The following is a 20575-nucleotide window of genomic DNA, read 5'->3' on the forward strand; positions in this document are numbered from 1 at the left end:
AATAATATTATATCATATCAAGCTAATTCTGATTATTTTCTAAAAGTGATTTTGAAAATTATTGAAAATTTGGATGAATTTTTATGAATTTGTAGGTTTTTGGCGATTTAAAAAGAATTCAATGTGATATTCTTAAAAAGAAAATCTTAATATTCAAATTCTAGCTGAAGTTATTACTTCATTGTGGTACATACAAAATATTTTCCACCTTTAATCCACCACATGATGACACTTTTATGCCTCAACACTGCAATTTCCTGACCTTATTATTTTTCCTGGACACAACTAGAACATTGCATTGTTACAAAGGTCACGAAAAAAGTGAAATCGCTATAAAGTGAGCTCATTCACTTACCTCTGTCTTTCTGGGACGTGCCCTGGTCACAGAGGAAGAGTTAGGTAAGAAGATGTCCTGACCATGGCATTCCTTCCAGCTTGGTCCTGTAGCAATCTTGTTATTGTTCAGGGTTTGGTTTCCCTCCGTTCCCCACGCTGTCACGCTCTGTAATGACAGCAGAACCACAGTCACCACAAAGAGAGGGACAGTTTGGACAGGATGGACTCTGGAGAAGTCTCGGATGGGAACAGGGAAATCAGAACAGAGGTCAGTGACGAGGGAAAGAATCCAAGAGTGAAGCCAGATCCAAAAAAGTGTTGAAGAGGAATTGTTTGAGAGGACAAAAATTAGATACAAGATTTGAAAAGCTGGCGAATATGACCTTTCTCTAAATAGACCTGAGATTGCTGGGAACTAGTAACGCCGGTCAGAGTGACTCTGAGACTCTGTGTATCGCTCGAAGCATCTCAAGTGGACAGTGTGACACAAACACACCAACTGAGCTCTGGGTGAAGAACAGGCGCTTTGTCGGACACTCATGAGGAACCGAAAGACACTTTTGTTTCCTTCTGAAGTCTGGTGTATGGGCTGGATGTGTCACAAGCTTCAATGCGGGTTTTTTTAGAAGTAGATTTGAAAGTTCCCAGTGGTGAAGCTTCACAACACAATGGACCTCTGTCTCGGTCCATGCGGTCTTGTGCAATCTTTACTAGACTGTAGCATGTCATCTAAGGCTATTGGGGGAAAAAAAAGACACCATGTCTACAGGCAAGGCATGGCCGAAAAAATCCGACACACTTTGGTATCAAAAGTCACGTCCTTCCAGAGACAGTCTCATGGGATTAATGTCAATCGCACGTCTAGGCATCTTAGATATTTCCACAGGCTCAGACTGAAGACGAAAGTGTGTAAAATGTCTGTCGGTAACTGCGCTGTTGATTTATATGCATTGTGTTTATGAGGCCACCTGTTTGCTTGCCACGGAATCCACTTAGATTACATACCACTCCAGTAATCGATTAGAGTTCAAGCAGGCGTGACCTGTTAGAAACTGGCTTTGTGGATAACATTTGGTGAGAACGCTGACGAACTGAAGCACAACACTTGAAAGCAGGTCTTTCATGGGCGGCAATTTATATACAGTAGTTTTATGGCGGAAGGAAGATTCAATAACAGCGAAGCATCATTGATTTCAGTGTGCTTTTGAAACAACGATTGATCTCTCCGTTCATATGTGAAGTCACAAATGCTCTCAGACCTAATTGGGATTGATTTGGCCTGAAATGCAATAACGCAATTACCCAATCAATAGAGAAGCCTTACACCCGAATGCAGGAATTGATGTTATCATTGAGAGATAAAGGAAAAGGGAAATGGATTCTGTACACAAAATAGTGTATTTTGCGCCACTGGAACAACTCATGATTTGATTATGAAAAGAAAATATGAACGCTGCTTAGGGACATTTCATTCTGGACTTCTGCCATCTTTCTAAAACTCACACAAAGAGAGAACAGGGGTTACTTCTATCTGGAGATTCACATGGTCTGTTCCAAGAGCACATATACACACATCTGTTTACTCATATTCATCAAATCGATTCGAATTCTGCAACACTGTGCTCTGAGCCTAGCTTCTCCATATCTATCTATCTATCTATCTATCTATCTATCTATCTATCTATCTATCTATCTATCTATCTATCTATCTATCTATCTATCTATCTATCTATCTATCTATCTATCTATCTATCTATCTATCTAAACAGGGCTATGGGATGTACCTGCTGTAAAGAGAAGAGACTTGTAACATAACCAATTGGATTATTTATATATATATATATATATATATATATATATATATATATATATATATATATATATATATATACTTTTTTCCTTATTGCAGCATGTTCTGGGGTGTTTTATTTGTCTAGAACCACAGAAATTAGTTTCGGATGTTATAGTTACATTTAATGTTGCAATGTTGCAATGTTGCCTCGTCTGCCTCTGATTTCTCTTTCTTAAAGTTCTCCAAGGCAAAAATCGTAGTTTGTCATGTTTCCAAGAAATAGTGTAGCGTTTCCATTTCCATTTTCTCCTTGCTTTCCTGTTTTTCTTTTATAATTACCAAACGTTTTATATATTTATTATTAGATGATGTAGTGTCTGTTATTTAAGTCTTTAATAAAGAGAATGAATATGTACTGATATAAAATAGAGCCGTGTCTGAGGTGATGTTATAAAGAACTTACAATTATGCCATTAGGCAAAGTCCCTTATACAAAACAGCTCAGTAACTATCTATTTTTTTACAATCAAGCAGTTGAGGGTTAAGGGACCCTTGTTCAAGAACCCAGAAGTTGAAGCTGCTTGGATTTGAACTCAAATCCTTCTAATTAAAAGAACCAAACTCACTGAGAACCACTGAGCTACCTCTTCCCCTTTAGCAAGACCTTCCAAACAATTCAGATATATTTTAGAGTAGTCAATGTGCAGCTTGTATAGCAGTACAGATTTACTGTCCAAAAACAAAACATCAAAAAGTGGTCTTTTGCTAACCTGGTAAAAATCTTTATTATTGATTGGCTGTCTCCGGGTGGTGCAGGGTGTGTCTGAAGGGGAGGAACTAGCGCTCAGGGCTTCCTCGATGTCCAGATTGAGCTGGTCCAGTTTCTTCATGAGTTGGTTCATGGATTCAGACCAGGGAGACAGTAGGACAAGAGGAGATTCCTGTAGACAGAAAGAATGGTAAATACGTTCTTTCTCAGTTAAATCTTAAGATCAAAACTCCTCTTTTTCCTTTTATTGCTTACAGCTTTTGGTTCTTTTTTCTTTTCAAACAGTACAGCCAAAAAGTACATTTTGAATGCAGGTTTAGATGTGTAAACAAACAAGGAGTTGCTGACTGCCATGTGGCCCATGTATAGCCTGTTGGCATTCCTCCCTTGACTGCTTTCACTACTCTCCAGACACCCACAGACCAGGGTATAAATAGACTACCCCCATCTAGCACAGAGACAGTGCTTGTCTTTGGTAATCCGGGGAGTCCATGGCCATAAATTAGAGACGGCTAGTTCAGTCACCAATCTGTAAATCAACATGGCTGACCCCTTTCTCTTTTCAAAAAAGTACAGAAAGTAAGGAGGACGAAATATTTTACTATAAGCACGATCTCAGAGTGTCTTTAGTGCCAAGGACGTACTGCAGGCGGGGATGTTTGAGCATTTCCTGGAATTTGTTTGGGGAGGGGGGGTGAGCATGCTTGTTTGAGCCCTGGGGCAAGTAGCTCTCTGCCTATCAATGCTTGCTCTCATCTATACACAATCATGCTTTTGATGGGTGTCATGCCAAAGTGGAACGCATTTGTCAGAGGCAGCTGAGCTACAAGGCTTGGTCAAGGGCCTGAGACTACAAGTTCTGTAAATTCCCATGGAATGTGCAATGTTAAGAGGCATAACCAATTAGGCCCCGAACACAGGGTTTCCTTTTCAGAGAACATACATATGTGTGTGTATATGTGTGTGTGGGGGGTGTTTTGGAGGTTGAGTCACTGTTAAACACTTACTGACTTTGCCACTGTAATGTACATAAAATAGTAAAAAAGGTGGGAAAATCAAAAGGCAGCTCTCCAGGTTTCCTTTAACTCTGCTCCATGTTTTCAGCGCTCTCTGTGGCTCTTAATAACCCACAGAAGCCAGGAGCCGTACTTGTTGTGTGGCCATGAGAATCTGATCTGGCATACTGAACAGGGAGCAGGCTTCCTTCAAGGGTCAGATGCCTGACCTTCAGCAAGGCGAAAGTGGCTTACTTAAGCTGAAGCGAGCAAAAATGACCAAAACCTGGCGAAATCCCAGACCTGTTCAGGAGAAACAGGGTGGTCTGGGGTCAAAGCTGGTGAGAGGAGATTCCCGTTGACTTCTGTCTAAAAGTTAGCGCCAGTCTGTCGATGACACTAACCAACAAACCCTTGATTTAGACCAAAGAATCTACGTGTTTTTAGGGGATAGATCTCGGGGGAACCTGGTCAATCACTTAGGCCATGTCCTTATTATTACGTTAGATAAAATCGCATATTTTTCTCTCTCCGTTTTAACCTTCAGTCTACAAGAAGGTGTTGTTTTAATTAAACAAAAATGTAGCTTGTAGAAAACTCTCTCCAAAGAGGATTCATTTGAGAACATCGTTTCCACGGTGCTGCATTTTCATTCATCGCCGCGACGTTTCAAAGAACAGGAAAGTAAATGCCAAGCGGAAACGACACAGGTCGAAGCAATTACGTCTGCTCATGCGCAGAAAACGTTTTCAGACTTTCAGAAAACAATAAAAACAAAAGTGTGGATGTGGAGCGTTTTTAGACGGAAACACTATTTTCAAATGTAGCTAGATTAGTGAGGATGTAGGCTAAGATAGATGTTTAATGGAAATGTTATAAATGAAATTTTATAACAAAAGATAGAAAGGAAACTTCCTCGTGAGTGTTATTTGCATTCTTATTACATTTGTGGCATTTGGCAGCTGCCCTTATCGAGGAGGAACCTGGCAGTGATATCATTTGAATTATAACCTTACGATCAAGCAACCATTTTCAACAGCCTACCAAATCCACACCAAATCACGACTCGATTTGGTTGATGGATCCAAAGGTTAAGGTCAGGTTTAAGAATTGGGTACCACTTCTGGTCTTGCCGGTATAAAACTGCCCAAATTTGCTTTATAAAATTCTAACAAATCTATTTTATAATAAAGAAATACGCCATTAGAGGTATTTTATTTCAGTGATTTCAAAGTGTTATAGAGTCGACATGATTCGAAGAGGAATGTCAACAACAACATGATAAAAAATGTGGTGGTTAATAAATATATTAGTAATTGTATTTTTAACAATTTTAACAATTTGGTAAAAAAGAAATGAACAATTGTATTTTAACAGCTAATACAAAGACCTCATTAAGCGCATCAGCAAACTGAAGCCAAACAGAGATATTACAAAAGCCGCTCGAGTGTTTCTCGGAATCTGTCCGTTTCTTGTACGGAATGAGTGGAATTTTAGCATTGCTTCATCCTCGGAGTTGAGACAGTAGCCTCGATTCATTTCGTCCCCCTTTTCATGCTCGTCAGTCGTGAAACACACGCTTGCCATGGCAACGGGGTTGGCATGAGTCAAACCCCTTCAGATCAAGTCATCATTGTTATCTTCAGAAGAGGACAGAATGAGTGAGGGCCATAACTGTATCGCTGCAAATTAGCCACATTGGAAAACCGCACCACAGGTTCTTTGACATGCAAATGAGGAGTTAAGTGGCCGGTTGTGGCACTGCTCTGGGCTGCCAGCCATGGCCATACCACCCACTGAGAGTGTCAGGACACTGTGTAGAGATAGGTGGATGCACCAGAAAATAAAGGAGGCCACCAGCCATTACATGCTTGTTTAAACACATCAGATCTGGGTCATGAGAGATACGAAGGAGATGAAGTCATGAGAGATGCTTCAGTAAATTCTAATTCTATTGGACATAGCAATAGTGAAAATGGGTCGTTATGTTATTACAAGCTGATTGGATATAGAAATGCTTATTTTGGTTCAATTCCTAATGCGAGGAATGTTTGCAAAGGGCGCCCTCAAATGGTGATCATGCAGAACTACACAGTGAAACCTTTTAACCCTGATTTCTGTGCAGCATGCTCCTGATTTAATACAAAGACCAACAATAGTGCTACTGAGAAACCCAGCAGCACTGAACGGATGCAACATATCCTCATCATTTACGCTCCTTAAAAGCATGGGCTCGGTACTCAGTGCTTCACAGCGGAATGTCTGGGGTAGGTGCAAACGAGGCAAGGTCAACATGTCTGCGAAAGGTATGGCATTCTTTCACACATTCTTAAAACACGCATGAGCAAAGAAAAAGCAACGGGAGGCAGAAGAGCGTGTCCAGAACAAAGCAGAACCGAGAGTAGTGATTTGAAAAACACACAGATGAATAAAGCGTATCTTTTTCTTTTCCTTTTTTGTGTTTGCACTAAACTGTGGAATAAACGTTTGTGCACTTTGTCCATTTTGTATTTTCTTTAGGAATATTTTAGGATCATGGCAAAGATGTTTTCGATCATCACGGCCATTCAATAAAAAAATGAAATGAATGGGGAAAAAATGTACTCCTTTTCAGGCTCCTTTGCTGTCAAGAGCAAAGAATTTGTATAATTCATTAAAATCCAACCAAAAGTGTATGTTATGATTTAGGAATTTTCTATAATAGCAGCTTTAATTGAAAGTGCGTTGAAAGTTAATTGGTTAAATCTTTGGCCTTCTGTTCAGACAGTCATGAGTTCAACTTCAGTTCAATTCAATTAATTTTTATTTGTAGAGCACTTTTAGCAATGAACATCAGCTTAACAGAGCTTTACATCAGCTTTACAGAGTCTACTGCCTATAATTTTCTTCTTTATTATTGTACGTTTGTCCCTAAGGAGCGAGCTAGTGGCGACTCTGGCCAGGAAAAACTCCCTGAGATGGCATAAGGAAGAAACCTTGAGAGGAACCAGATTTAAAAGGAAGCCCATCCTCGTCCACAACCCCGAATGTCCATTCATTAGTTTCATCATTGTTGATGTGTGCAGTGATAGATGCAAAACTGTTCATGCAACCTGTGCTCCTGTGCCATTGTAGTACTGTTTATGTTTATTATATTCCAAATCCATCTAGATTTTGAGCTGCTCAGGACCTTTATAGATCTTTAGGCTGTTGATGTGGAACCATCCGCAGAGTGGTCTCCAATTGAAGAGAACTCCATCCAAAAAAGAAGGCGATCCCAGCACCACCAAGCTGTTGGGCCCTAATGTAATGTAAATGTCTGTAAATAAGAAGGTCAGGGTTGACGTGGGTCTGGAATCTATCCCAAAAACTATGAGGTGGGAAAACACTCGAGATAGGATGCCAGTCCATCACGTGCCACCATTCACATTCTCGTTCGCGGTTTTCTTTGCCGGTCCACAAAGTATTCTATTTAAGGGTGAAAAGTATGCGAAAACCAGAGAATCTTGAAGAAACCCATATAGATACATGGAAAAACATGCAAAACTCCATGCAGATGGTATCAGCAAGTTGCTCCAGATAAGGGTATCCTCCAAAAGCAATGATAGATAAATTCTATAGATAGAACACATTAACTGATTATAAACCTGCTTAACTGATGATATAATGATGTTCCCTGTGATAAGATGCAATTTATTATATTTTTAGAAGACATTTCCAGTGTTTTAGTCCTCGGGATAAAACAGCTTATGCTTTTTCTGTAGCTGAATCTTTTTCAATGAAGAGAAAAAAGATTCTATGAAGCCATTTAGCAAAGAGTTATGTAGATGCATTTGAATCAGAAGGTTGTCAGTTCAAATCCCAGCAACAGCTTCCAATATGAGGCCCTTAACCCTTACCTGCTCAGTTGAGATAAGCGCCAAAATACATGTAATGTCCATGTAAAATGTAAATTAAAAAAAAAAAGAATAATCTGGTGTTATTCATAAAAAAAAAAAAATCTAAGAAACAAAATGAGAGTAACAGCAAACTGTTGAGATCTAAGAAGAAGAAAACATTTTGGGATGTGCCATTATTGGAAAATGACCAATTTTGAGGTGGTAACCTTAAGTTCAAACTGTATTGGGCTCCATCATATCACTGATATCAATTCAAAATTTGGATTCAAGATCTTGTATATATATGGAGACACTTATCCAAGACTGGCAGCTTGGCGATACCTGGGCTTGAACCTCCCAACCTTCTGATCAGTAAACAATGAGCTGAAACCACTGAGCTCCCACTTTCTTGTATCCTTATCTAACCTGTTTACTTAAAGAAAACATGAACTATTTATGGAATCTGTGGAATCTACTATTCTGACCTTATTACTGCTTTCTAGCTCAGGATCTTATCTCTGTTTTTAATTCTTTTCTTTTCATGAGTCCTCCCTAAACCCTGCACACATAAACCACTATTCATTAAAGCACTACAGTGAAAACAGGCCATGGCATGGATTACAAATCATCAGGTCAAAGAAAGAGTTGAGAAAAAGGCACAAGTTTTCCTAAAGGATAAAAATGTAACTAGTGGAAGGCGTAACGTTAATAATTACAGCCATCCAGTTTGACAGAAGGAGATGAAAAAGATGAGAGAAAGAGACACCAATGAGTTCCTTCCTTGATGTGTTTACATCACATCACAGGCACTCTACTGAGGTGCAAATGTGTAGCTAAATAGCCTTGAGCTAAAAATCTTGCTATAAGATGTAAAATAAATCTGTACTTGTCTAGTCTTGTGTGTGGAGTTTGTATGCTGCTTTCTGATATACGTAGCCTCTTTCGATACAGTGAAAAAAATGGCCAGTTGTTTTAAAAATGCATGAAGGGAAGTGTTTTGTGTGTAAAAGAATCATAACTAGCATGAGACAATGATTAAACATTTCATGTGTCATTTTTCTAATGATCCATGAGTATCATGAGTGCAGATCTTTGTGGACTATTTAAATTCACATCATATAAAAAAGTGTCATTCTGTGATTCTCATGGATTTCTATGGAGTACACACCTTACTAATGTATTGAATTGGAAAAAAAAACCTCATACACTATATGGACAAATTTTATAGCCACCTGAGCGTAAGATCCTCAATATGCTGTTATTAGAACCTCCACTCTTCTGAGATGTTCCACTAGATTTTAAAGTGTGCTAGTGGATATTTGTGTGAGATTCACTCAGCAACTAGGGTGTTAGTAAAGTCAGGTACTGATGTAGGTGAGGTGAGGAGGCCTGAGGTGCAGTCAGCATCCACATTCGTCAAAAAGTGTTCAATAGGCTTGAGGTCAGTGCTCTATAGCAGGAGATCTTCCATACCCATGTAAACGATATCTTCATGGAGCATTGTCAAGCAGAAACAGGTTTAGATCTCCTTGTTCAAATGAAGGGAAAATTTCTTGCTACTTCATCCAAAGACATCCTACACAATTGTGTGTCTCTGACTTCGTAGGAACAGTTTGGGGAAGTACTACATTTGGCTGGGCATCAGGTGTCCCAATACTTTTGTCAGATTAGGATACAGTATGTTTAATGCATTGAATGCAGCTGATGTGAATTGAAATACATAAACACATAAATAAATTACATAAAAATAAATGTATAAAGTTCTGCATAATTTGTGAGCTAAAATCAGCTAGCTAAGCTGAGTTAAGCTAGTTAACACTCAGTTCTAATAAAATAAATATCCAGTGGACACAAAGATAAAGGATATTGCTAGCAAGCTAAATCATGTTGCTACGCAAAATAAACCCTTTGACCTCGGAAATTAGCTTGCTTTTACACTAGCTCGCTAATGGTATCCGACGAGCTCATTCATCAGACTTTTTTGTAAAAAGAAAAATTTATTTTAGGACAAAAACACACATTAGGAAAACATCTGGTACAATTTTTTAGCTTAACTCTGAGCCAAAGGAAACCAACAGCTGGCTAATGTTTGCTCGTAAGCATAAATCGGGCGACAGAGATAATAAATAATGCACACTTGCTCTCAAAACTGCCTTTCATCTGTCTAACTAACAAAAGTTAAAGTTGTCTGGTTCATACTGCAGATTCTTTGCTAACAAACTGCTAACAAACCTGTAATAAAACCCTTTGGCCTGTAAAAACCCACTTCAGAACCATTTCCAGTGTAATAAACAGGTTTATATTGAAGACGGTGACAGTAAGATAGCTAATATTAGCTAATTAGCATCTAATACAGATAACAAAATATACATAGAACAAAAGATCGTGCACACCAGTAGGACGTACATTTGACTTCGATCTCCAGATGATCTTTAGATCAAACTGTATGTGTAGCTCATAATACAGTCATTTTGCTAACAACAATATACCTATAGATACTTGTTAGTTAAATGACTATAAAAAGTGGACAAATCCATTTGACTTGTATTTAAGCTAGCTAATATTAGCAAACTACGACACATTGCATACTATGTGTTAAGTATGGAGATGTGGTAGTAGCTTACCCTCTTGTACATAGAATTGATAAACATGAGACTGAATAAATATGCTATCCAGCATCCACATGCCCTCAGCTACACAATAAAATCCCATTAATGATTCATAAATCATGGCATTTACCTCCCTGCTGCTGTTCTCCTTATCAGCCTCATAGCCAGTGGAGGGACTGAACCTGACATCAGGGTCTAGTTCTCCATCTTCACTTCCTCCTGCACCAATTCCTTTCCGTCGTACAGCTCTCCTGTGTCTGCTGCCAGGAAAATCTCCTTGATCTGAGTCATCTCTGTAAAGACATCATCATCATCATCATCATCATCCTCATTCTCTTCAGAGGAGGACTCGCCACAGTCAGAACTCTCATGAATCCCTTGATTGAGACCTGATGTACAGTTGTAATCTGCAAAAGTGATAGAACTTGGCTTGTGTTTGATGATTCGGCGACGTTCTGCACCTCCTTTGGAAAGGGGTTTTGTAGATGTGCTGCAGCTCTCTGGGAATGGAACTAGTGGAGGGCAGGGAGAAGTGTTGTGTAACTTGGAATCAGCAAGCTCTTTGGATGGAGCTACCGTGTCTTGAAAATGACTATTTACTAGGTGAACATCTGAGGCAAATAGTTTGTTATCGTCCTCTGGTGATGGACAACTGCTTTGGTAGGATCCATTTATATTATCTTCAGATCGACCTTCCACTTCCCATCTATCACGACTCTTGTCGATTTCAGAAGTTCCAGTTTTGCTGATGTTTTCTGGTGTTGGCTTGGGAAAATCTGGAGTAGATCTCATTTTCAGATTGTTATCTTGTGAAACAAAGACTTGTTCTTTTGTTAGAGAATAAATATTTCCAACCTTTTGGTTGAACGAGCAACATCGTTTCAACGCTACATCGGTTTGGCAGAACCATTCCTCGCTGCAGATCTCATTTTCCTGAGACACCTCATTAACGCAGGTGTTTCTCAAAGCCGTATGGATATCTCCATTCTTGTCCGTTTCAAGCTTTGGTACTGAAAAGGTCATTTTGCAAGGTGGTGTAATTGACGAGGTTGGTTGTCCCTCCTGCGTGACCATGGACAAAGCCTCCATGACTCGTTCTATAGTCCAACACTAGTCACAAGGTATATCCAATATAATCTTAGTCGGGAGCAAAGTCCTGGTGTGTTTAGCATGTTTAAACATCTGGACGAGGTTGGCCCTCAAAATGTGAAAGCGTTAATGAAGGTTTGCCTGTGATAAAAAAAAAATAAAGACAAATAGAAATCACTAAAAAACAGACTGGAAGAGAATATTTCTCTCTAATCTGTTCTAATGTATTTAGAGGCAACAGTGGACAAAGGACACAAACCACATACTTGAGTTAAAGAAAAGATAATGTGCTCCCCTTAAACTTTCGCTTGAGTAAAAGAACAAAAGTATTTGTCTTCAAATGTACTTAAGTATCCACATTTCTATGATTTATTGTGGCTTTAATGTTCCTATTATCATTTTCATTACAACACTCTTTACTTAATCAACTCAGGTTACGTGAAAGACTCTGATTTTACTCTTCACACACTGATCTAATAATAGATTGATATTAATGAGTCACACACTGATTGATATCTATTAAAATGATCATGAGCTCAAAACCTTTTCAAGTAAAAACTAAAAAGAATCGTGTAAATGAGGCCACAGGTGTTGTGGCGAGTTCGAGTCAAGAGTTCCTTTTATCATTTTTTACTCTTAAAATGTTCTGCTTGCTGTTGAACTGTATGTTGGTGATAAGTAGATCCCATCAAGCACCAATCAAGTTTAAAACAGAGCTCGATCCTGATTGGTGGCTTGCTGTGTGTTTGACCAGTTAAGTTTTTATCCATAAATAAATCGAAAGGAATGACTGATTTCACAAAAATGTAGTAAATGTAAAAATTAAGGCTGCAACTAAGAATTATTTCGATAATTGATAAATTTTTATACATTTTTTATAATTTTTTTTAATCCGATTAATTGATCGATTTTTTAATCGATTTTTCTAATTAGATGTTTTGCTTATAATAACTATATAAAACCCTAACTCAGTAAATTTATGTATAAATGTGTACTTTAAAATATGCAAAAAGTCCATATTGAGTTTAACTATCCTTAGTTTTGACATTTTATAAAGCCTATAGTGCTGTCGACAACGAATTTCATTATTAATTATTATATATTTTATCTAATAGTTTTAGCTGCCCTGGTAAAAAGTAAGATATTTGACTTTAAAATGTAGTGAAGTTAAAGTTAAAGTCCAAACAGAAATACTTCAGTACAGTACATATACGCTAAAAAAATACTTAAGTACAGTAACGAATTACATTTACTATATTACCTTCCACCACTGTCTAAAACAAAGGTATTTTGCCAACAAAGTTAATTGGACAGGGGTGCATCACCTCTAACATACCAAATATGGCTAATGGAGGCCTTCCTAATCGAATTAACTAGGTGTGTATAGCAGGATTTGTAGCTTAGTGTGATTCTGAGACATCGGATACACACGATGATAATTATACAACATTTTTAAACCTAACGTGATCAAACTTGCTGCTATATTCATAAGCATGCATATGCAGGAATTTGCAAATATAACAAGTTTTTATGCAAATGGTACAATCGAATCAAACATCCGAGACATGGCACACTATAAAGCTTCATTTTATATCGTTGATATTCAAGACTGTCAAGTAAAATGTGCTCTAAAATACAGCTGATGTAAATCAGCTCATAAAAACATTATATCATAAAAAAAAACCTGACTCTTGGGTCAGGTGTTTTGTGAACCGGACAAAAAGCTAATACTTGTTTTTGATTTTACAAGAGTTCATAAAACACCATTAGAACAACCATCAATAATCAATTACACTGAACTGTAAAACAAATTACAGTGTTACAATGGATTCAAATACTAATATTATACTTATACAGTATGAAGAGGTGGGAGCTTAGTGGTTAAGGCATTTGAAATCAAAGGTCGTGAGTTCAAATCCCAGCCACACCAAGCTGCTGCTCATGGGCCCCTGAGCAAAGGATCGTAACCACATAGCTGCTCAGGTGTATGAATAAGATACGTCATTCGCTCTGGATAGAGGTTTCTGCCAAATGCCTTAAATGTAAATATAATATTTATAAAATCAGGGCAGGTCTCAGTTATGTCTCATCCACAATCTGAGGGAAGTATTTCTTTATTGGATGTTACAAATTCTACTGTTAACAATTTATAATGCATTATAAGCATTGCACTAAGGTTTAGTACATTTCCCTAAGTAATTGTAACAACTGGGGCAAGGAAAAACTCCCTTAGGTGAATGAGGAAGAAACCTTGAGAGGAACCAGACTCAAAAGGGAACCCATCCTCATTCGCGTGATATTAAGAGTGTGATTATAAATCTTAAAACAATATAAAACACCACAACTAACATGAGCACCGGAGTGTGTGATTATGAGCAATGTCCTTTCTACAGTCTTATTTAGTCAGTTGACGTTGTGGAACCAGGAGCTACTGAGCAACTCATAAAATAGCTCATCATTTGGGATCATCACAGATCCAGCACCATTTTTCCACATTTAGTCCCCATTTGCTGTTAAAAAAACCCACTCTTCTGGGAAAATGTTCCACCAGATTTTAGATTGGGCTTGTGGAGATTTAGGTCAGATTCATTTAGCCACACAGGTGTTAGTAAAGTCAGGTACTAATGTACTGTAGGTGAGGTGAGGAGGCCTGGGATGGTCAGTGTTCCAATTCCTCCCACAGGGTTTAGGATCTTTTTTCATTACAAACCAGTGACATGCTTCAATCAGAGCTCCAAAAACAAAACGCACCAGACACGGATTGATTAAATTTGCAGGAAATGTGAAGCGTGAAGAAATTTAACATTACCACCACAAAAACAATGCTTGGAATATTTTAAATAATGGGAAATAATACTTTCAAAATAAAGGGAAAATGGGTTTAGTGTTATAGAGGTTTGTAGTGTTATATAACACATAATAAGTGTCCTGAAATTCGACATATAGCCCTCATATTCTGTATATACTGTATAGCTTTTAAAGAATGTTTATATACTATATATGTATGTACTATATATATATATATATATATATATATATATATATATATATATATATATATATATATAAATGTATTGGACATAACAATGCATGCAATTATTCAAATTTTCACAATAAAAGAACTCAAAATATATGATGTTAAAAGACGGTCAATAAATCAATTAAAAGTTTATTTATATAGCACCTTTTATTACCAGATGTTAACAAAGTGCTTCACAATAAAAAGTACTAATAAAATAAAAAAAGCATTCACAACCAAGTACCAGTCAAAAAACACAAAAGAAAATAGTTGAAACTTAACAATACCTTTAGAAATGAAAATCTAAAGAATAAAAATGAGTTTTAAACAAAGATTTAAAAGATCCGGGCATAAATTATAAAGATACACAAATATATATTTTCCTGTCTTCAACAACGGTTTTAAGACAGTCTAGCAATATGGATTCTTTTGCGTTTTATTTACAGTAAATGGGGTCTAACAAATGTAAACTATTTAATTTTAATTCAATTCAGTTAATTTTTTATTTGTATAGCACTTTTAACAACTAACATTGTCTTAAAGTAGCTTTTCATAGATACCCATTCTCATCTGGGTGGCCCTGGAAGTTCACCAAAGTTCCATTTATTAAATTTAAGTGAATTAATTGAATTTTTTAATCAATCAATCAGTTGAATCAATATAATAAAAAGTGCATTGCAGTAATTTGATTTGTGTTATTTATATATATATATATATATATATATATATATATATATATATATATATATATATATATATATACCGTATTTTCCGGACTATAAGCTTTTTTCCCACGCTTTAAACTCCGCAGCTTAAACAACTAAGCGGCTAATGGATTTTTCCTGGGTTTTTCCCGGTTTCACAAACTTCAAGACAAAAAACTGAGCTCCATAACATTAGACCAATGAAATTGCAGAATGGGTTCAGGTGAACCAATGAAACTCTTTATATTAAATCAGATGCGCTCCCACTGAATCGGGCCGCACCACATCATAAATATGGATGAGGTTCCTCTGACGTTTACCTGCCGCTCACTCGGACTGTCTACAGGAAATGCGAATCATTCGTCACGCTAAAAACAACCGGGCATGAAAAACACACTTCACCTGTGTTCTGAGCTGCACGGCATCGGGAGAAAAGCTTCACCGATGGTGATTTTTAAACGCACGACGATGCCAAAAGAAAAACGAGAGAGAAATAGTTGTGAAAGGAAGGAGGAAGACAGTGACCAATGACTTTCTTGGTAGGCTACTGTTTAGATACAAGCCGTGTAACAGAAACTGTTTTTCGTTAAAGCCTGTGTAAAGTTCATTAGTTTCAGTGTAGACGGCTTATAGACAGGTGCGGCTTATTTATGTTCAAAATAAAAATCTTTGTCAAATTCAGTGGGTGCGGCTTATATTTTGGTGCGCTTAATAGTCAGAAAATTATGGTGTATGTATATATATATATATATATATATATATATATAATTTTTATTTATGCAGGGATTTTATTTAAAACTGTCTTCAAAAATGGTAACAATAATAAACGGCATTAATAAAAAAACGGCAAGTAATTTTATGTTTTGCAATTCTTCCCCAATCTGTGTCGAAATTAAACCGAACCGTGTCTTATGTACCGAGATACCTACTAAACCGTGGATTTTGTGTATCGTTACACTCCTAATACATATCTTGACTTAATAGACAAACATTACAACTTTAATATTAACTCTGAAATTAAATGGAAACCTGTGTAGCAAAGCCAAAACAGGGGTTATATCTTCTCACCTACATGTATTAGTCGAAAAGAGGAGCAGCAGCATTTGGGACCAACTATAACCTGTTCAGGGAGGATCAGTTGGCAGACCAATGTACAACGCATTACAATAATCTAACCCTAGATCTGAAAAAGATTTTTAAAAAAGCCTTCACTCTGGGAAGTAATGAGTTGAAGTGTTTTATAACCGAGTTTAACCCACCTGGCATACAAAGCTTAAAATGAACCAATACAGAGAATGAGTCATGTGTTAGATCACACATAGATTAAAATTAAAAACTGAAGTAAAAATGAAAATACATTTTCATTCCGCACTACAAAAAACCCCCCCGAAAATTCTTGAATGATTGTGTTTATGGACAACGAGTGAGAGATCTACAGAATGGGGGAAGAGCAAATCTCCGAAGCTGAACATCTGTCTACAGCCGAGGTGTTCAAGTCTGGATCTGTTTCAGGCACGACGGCAGTGACATCAGCAGCGTGAGGAATCCAGAGTCTCTTCCCCCCACCGGCTGATTTACAACGCACCAGTCCATTCATCAGAGCTGCTAAAGGGCACTGGCCAAGCTATGCTTAGCAGGCTGACTAACCCCCTTATTACTGCTTTACCCCCAACAAAACACATGCATTCAACCACAGGAGACGCGACACTAGTAGGAAGTGAAGGAGCATTCCTTCCTGACACCTTGACTAAAAAAAGTGTGTCATGTACGCCGCTATGGGACAGTCGGGGGGGTTAAACAGGAGGATGCTTTTCCTCAAGGGGATGACAGGATAAGCCACAACTACTGTATATAATAATTGGTTGTTGATGACTTGGGCTGAAGGAGACTTGTTTGCTGATCACATATCCTCCTAGTATATAGTAGGCAGCCGTTGTTTTCTCTATAAAGAGCCGTAAAGAGCGTTTGTAATTAAAGAAAAGGGCTGTAAGTGTGTATGAAGTGTTTAATCCGAAGAGCCAGGAAAAGCTCAAGTCATTATACTATGGCACTCTTTGTATTCTGATTGGTCAGAACATTTTACTCGTACATTTCTGACATTTGGCAGATGTCCTTATCAAGATCGACTTACATTTATCTCATTCATACTACTGAGCAGCTACGGGTTTAAGGGGCCTTGCTCAGGGGCCCAAAAACGGCAGCTTGGCGTGGCTGAGATTCGAAATCACAACCATTGGATTCAAATGACTTAACCACTTATTTAGGATAAATGAGCTGATTATTTATTTATTTATTTATTTATTTATTTATATGCTTATTCTTTTCCAGAGTGACTTGAAAGACATGTATCTCATTCATACAACTGAGCAGTTAAGGGCCTTCCTCAAGAGCCCCGGGAGTGGCAGCTTGATGGTGCTGGGATTTGAACTTGTGACCTTCCGAGTCCGCAATGCCTTAACTGCTGAGCTACAGAAGGTTTTAATTCATTTCCTTTATCGTCATTGACAATATATACATTAATATAGTGACTTTGTCGGTATGAAGACGTTAATTTCATATGTTTTATATAACGTTTATGGAAGGAGTCTCCAGTGGCGGAGCTTTTCACGTTTTGCTTTCGGGTTTCTCAGTAACACGATGAAATTTGAAATATAAACTCATGAGACAACCCATTACTTTTATGAATTGCTAAAGGACTGATTTCATGTATTTGTTCAGGAACTAAAAAAACTTTCATTGCCGTTACAATAGTTTTCAAGTCACTTAAGTGTCTATAACTTATCTTTTTGAGCAACTATGGATCTTTCCAAAGATACCTCATTTGTGTAAGTTTCATAATGTTGTCAGGAACTGTGACTTTTTAAATAAAGTAGGTAATTTTCAGCTGAGTTTCCGAAGGTGGGGGTTAACAAAAAGAACTGCAAGAAAATAAATGTTTTTTGTTATAGCATAAGCGATAACAGTAAGCTGAACCTGCCTTATAGGTGATCCAACCTGTTAAATGTAACTAAAAATGGATAAAAAGTTGTCATGTCATTCAAAATCTTCTCAGTAATATTACTGTGGTAGATCAGAAATAAAATACAGCATTGAATTTATTTTTTGTGTTTTATTTAAGAGACAGGAAGTCGATTCTAGATTGTTTTCCTCCAACAGCACACCTGAAAGTGTTTTAATCTTTATACTGTATATCGAGGTTGAGCCGAAAGAAATTAGTAAAGAAGAACTGGAGCGAGATCTCATGAAAGATCTCAGAAAGATCTCTTGTAAATTAGTACAAATCTGAACGGAAGACGACACAGGATGTTTTCACGTTTTTCTACCAACGTAGCCCTGAGCGTAGTTTACCTGTCAGAAATTGTCACGTGAATTCTTACGAATTCGCAAATGTATGATCTTCTGCGGACAGAAACAGCTGTGAGGATCATTAAAAAGCAAACGCGAGAGGTCACAAGGGGCATTTTGGAGAGTTGTGGATCTTTCTGCAGTCCAAAAGCTGAAACTCTACTAAGAAAAAAAAAATGCAGATTCATGGATTCTCAGTTTTTCTCTGCATCCTTTAGGGGACAGAATGTCATGTCACAGATAAAGAAGCATGAAAGATGAGAGAACGAGATAAAGAAGAAGAGTGGAGACGAGTAGAAAACGAGGGAAACATTTTTATCTGTTCTCCATTCTTGCCTTTTTTTTTTTTTGTCTACCTCTGATATAGCAAATGTGAGAAAGGGCCAGCTGGCCAGGTCTTATCAAGCATGTACACACATGCACCAAAATACAAAACTCACACGTACACACATTGCCGTGGAACTGAGAGGATAACACACCTCAGGGCTTTCACCTTCAGAAGTTGATAAGCAGGCAAGGCCAGAAGCAAGGTCACACACTCACACCCCTGAACTGTCCCTCATGCATGTGTGTGTGTGTGTGTGTGTGTGTGTGTGTTTGTGTGTGTTTGTGTGTGTGAGTTTAGTATTTGACTGTATGTTTGTGACTAACCCTCTTACCTCCATTATTTAATTAAAAAACGACCTGACCTCAATGTTACGGTGTTTCCACAACAAACACAGTGAGCACCAGGAAGACTTTCCCTTTCCAAAGGAAATAAAGTGCTAAGATCCTTTTCCGTAGGAAACCCCAGTTTACGACTGATTAGATCGTCTCAGTTCACCTCTTCCCCTACAGCCCCTCTTTCTAAATCCGTCGTGAAAGAGGGCCTCTTTATTCACGGCTGCAGAAAAGCAATGGAAAGATCAGCCAAAAAACAGAAACAGGGGATGCCACTGCAACAAGATCATCAGGAATCTCATTTAACACACGTCACCGCAAAAAGACAGTTCATTCTGTTCCTCCGTTACCTTTCGGAATAACTATGAACGTATCGATTACGCGTCTCTGAGATAATGACGATTCTCTTTCACCTGCTAGTAAGAATCATTGTGAAGTAATGATATGCAAAATAATCATATGAAGCGAATTGTGAGCTCATGAATATGCATTTTTGTATTGCATTAATGCTTAAAAAAATAACTTAATAACATAATTAGGATCTGTGTAGTGTGTGAATAAGTGTGTTCTCATCACTTTCTCATTTTTATTTCTGTTATAATTGAAAAATAAATGATAAAGTTTCAAAACTAGATGATTTTAACTCTATTTTAATAGTAAAAAATTATTTGAAAATAATTCCCTCAGTGCTGGAATCCAGTTTATTCCAGAATCCCATTGAAATATAAAGAAAGCTTCTCTGACACAAACTTCTACCCTTGTTGAAAAGCCAGAAGTCCAATCTCAGCTTACCTGCTGTTCAGTCCCTGTCTGATAATCCAGTAAGGGTCATAGTGAAGGAGGTGAAGCATTCAGGTGAACACACACCAGTGTATCTCCCCGCGTTCTGTGTGTGTGTGGTGTGTATGAGTATGAGTGTGTTCCTCTGTGTGGGAGGGACTGAAGGCAGCGAGTTAGAGTGCTATCATCACAGATTCCAGAGAATCGCCACAAGCAACGCAAGGCTTCAGCATGCACTGACGAAGCCAAGAGGAGGAGGAGTGCAAAGCCTGCCAAGGAGTGTGTAAATGTGTGTGTATGATGAGGAAGAGGAGGGGCCATGTGTTCATGAGAGAGAAGAAGAGAAAAATAGAGAGATACTATTGTGTAAATAAGCACTTTGGTATATTTGGATGTAAATGCAGCACTGGAGATGGGAACCGGTGTGCAGTGAGCGACATCCAGGTTGACCAGGTTCTGATCAGTGGGATTCGAACGTGGGTTCTCACATATCCAAATCCATTGTATTGTTTTGTTTTACAGTTTTTCTCAGTTGCTTTGGAGAATTTCTCGAATCATCCTTAATATTTGCAAACCAGTGAATGCATTTCTGAAAATAGTTTGTACAAACAGCACAAAAC

At 37.8% G+C, this 20575-nt stretch overlaps 1 protein-coding gene across 1 annotated transcript in view; it reads right to left on the reverse strand.

Annotated features, from left to right (window-relative positions):
• stard13b (StAR-related lipid transfer (START) domain containing 13b) overlaps positions 1 to 20116 on the reverse strand; it is a 120541-nt gene extending 100425 nt beyond the window's left edge. Inside the window, 4 exon segments of the mRNA XM_046863206.1 lie at positions 356 to 502; positions 2899 to 3069; positions 10489 to 11588; positions 19968 to 20116. Of these exon segments, the coding sequence (XP_046719162.1) occupies positions 356 to 502; positions 2899 to 3030 (279 nt within the window). The 5' untranslated portion in view covers positions 3031 to 3069; positions 10489 to 11588; positions 19968 to 20116.
• Positions 20117 to 20575: the final 459 nt, after the last annotated feature.

The sequence above is a fragment of the Silurus meridionalis genome, chromosome 12, assembly GCF_014805685.1.
Source record: "Silurus meridionalis isolate SWU-2019-XX chromosome 12, ASM1480568v1, whole genome shotgun sequence".
NCBI lineage: Eukaryota > Metazoa > Chordata > Actinopteri > Siluriformes > Siluridae > Silurus > Silurus meridionalis.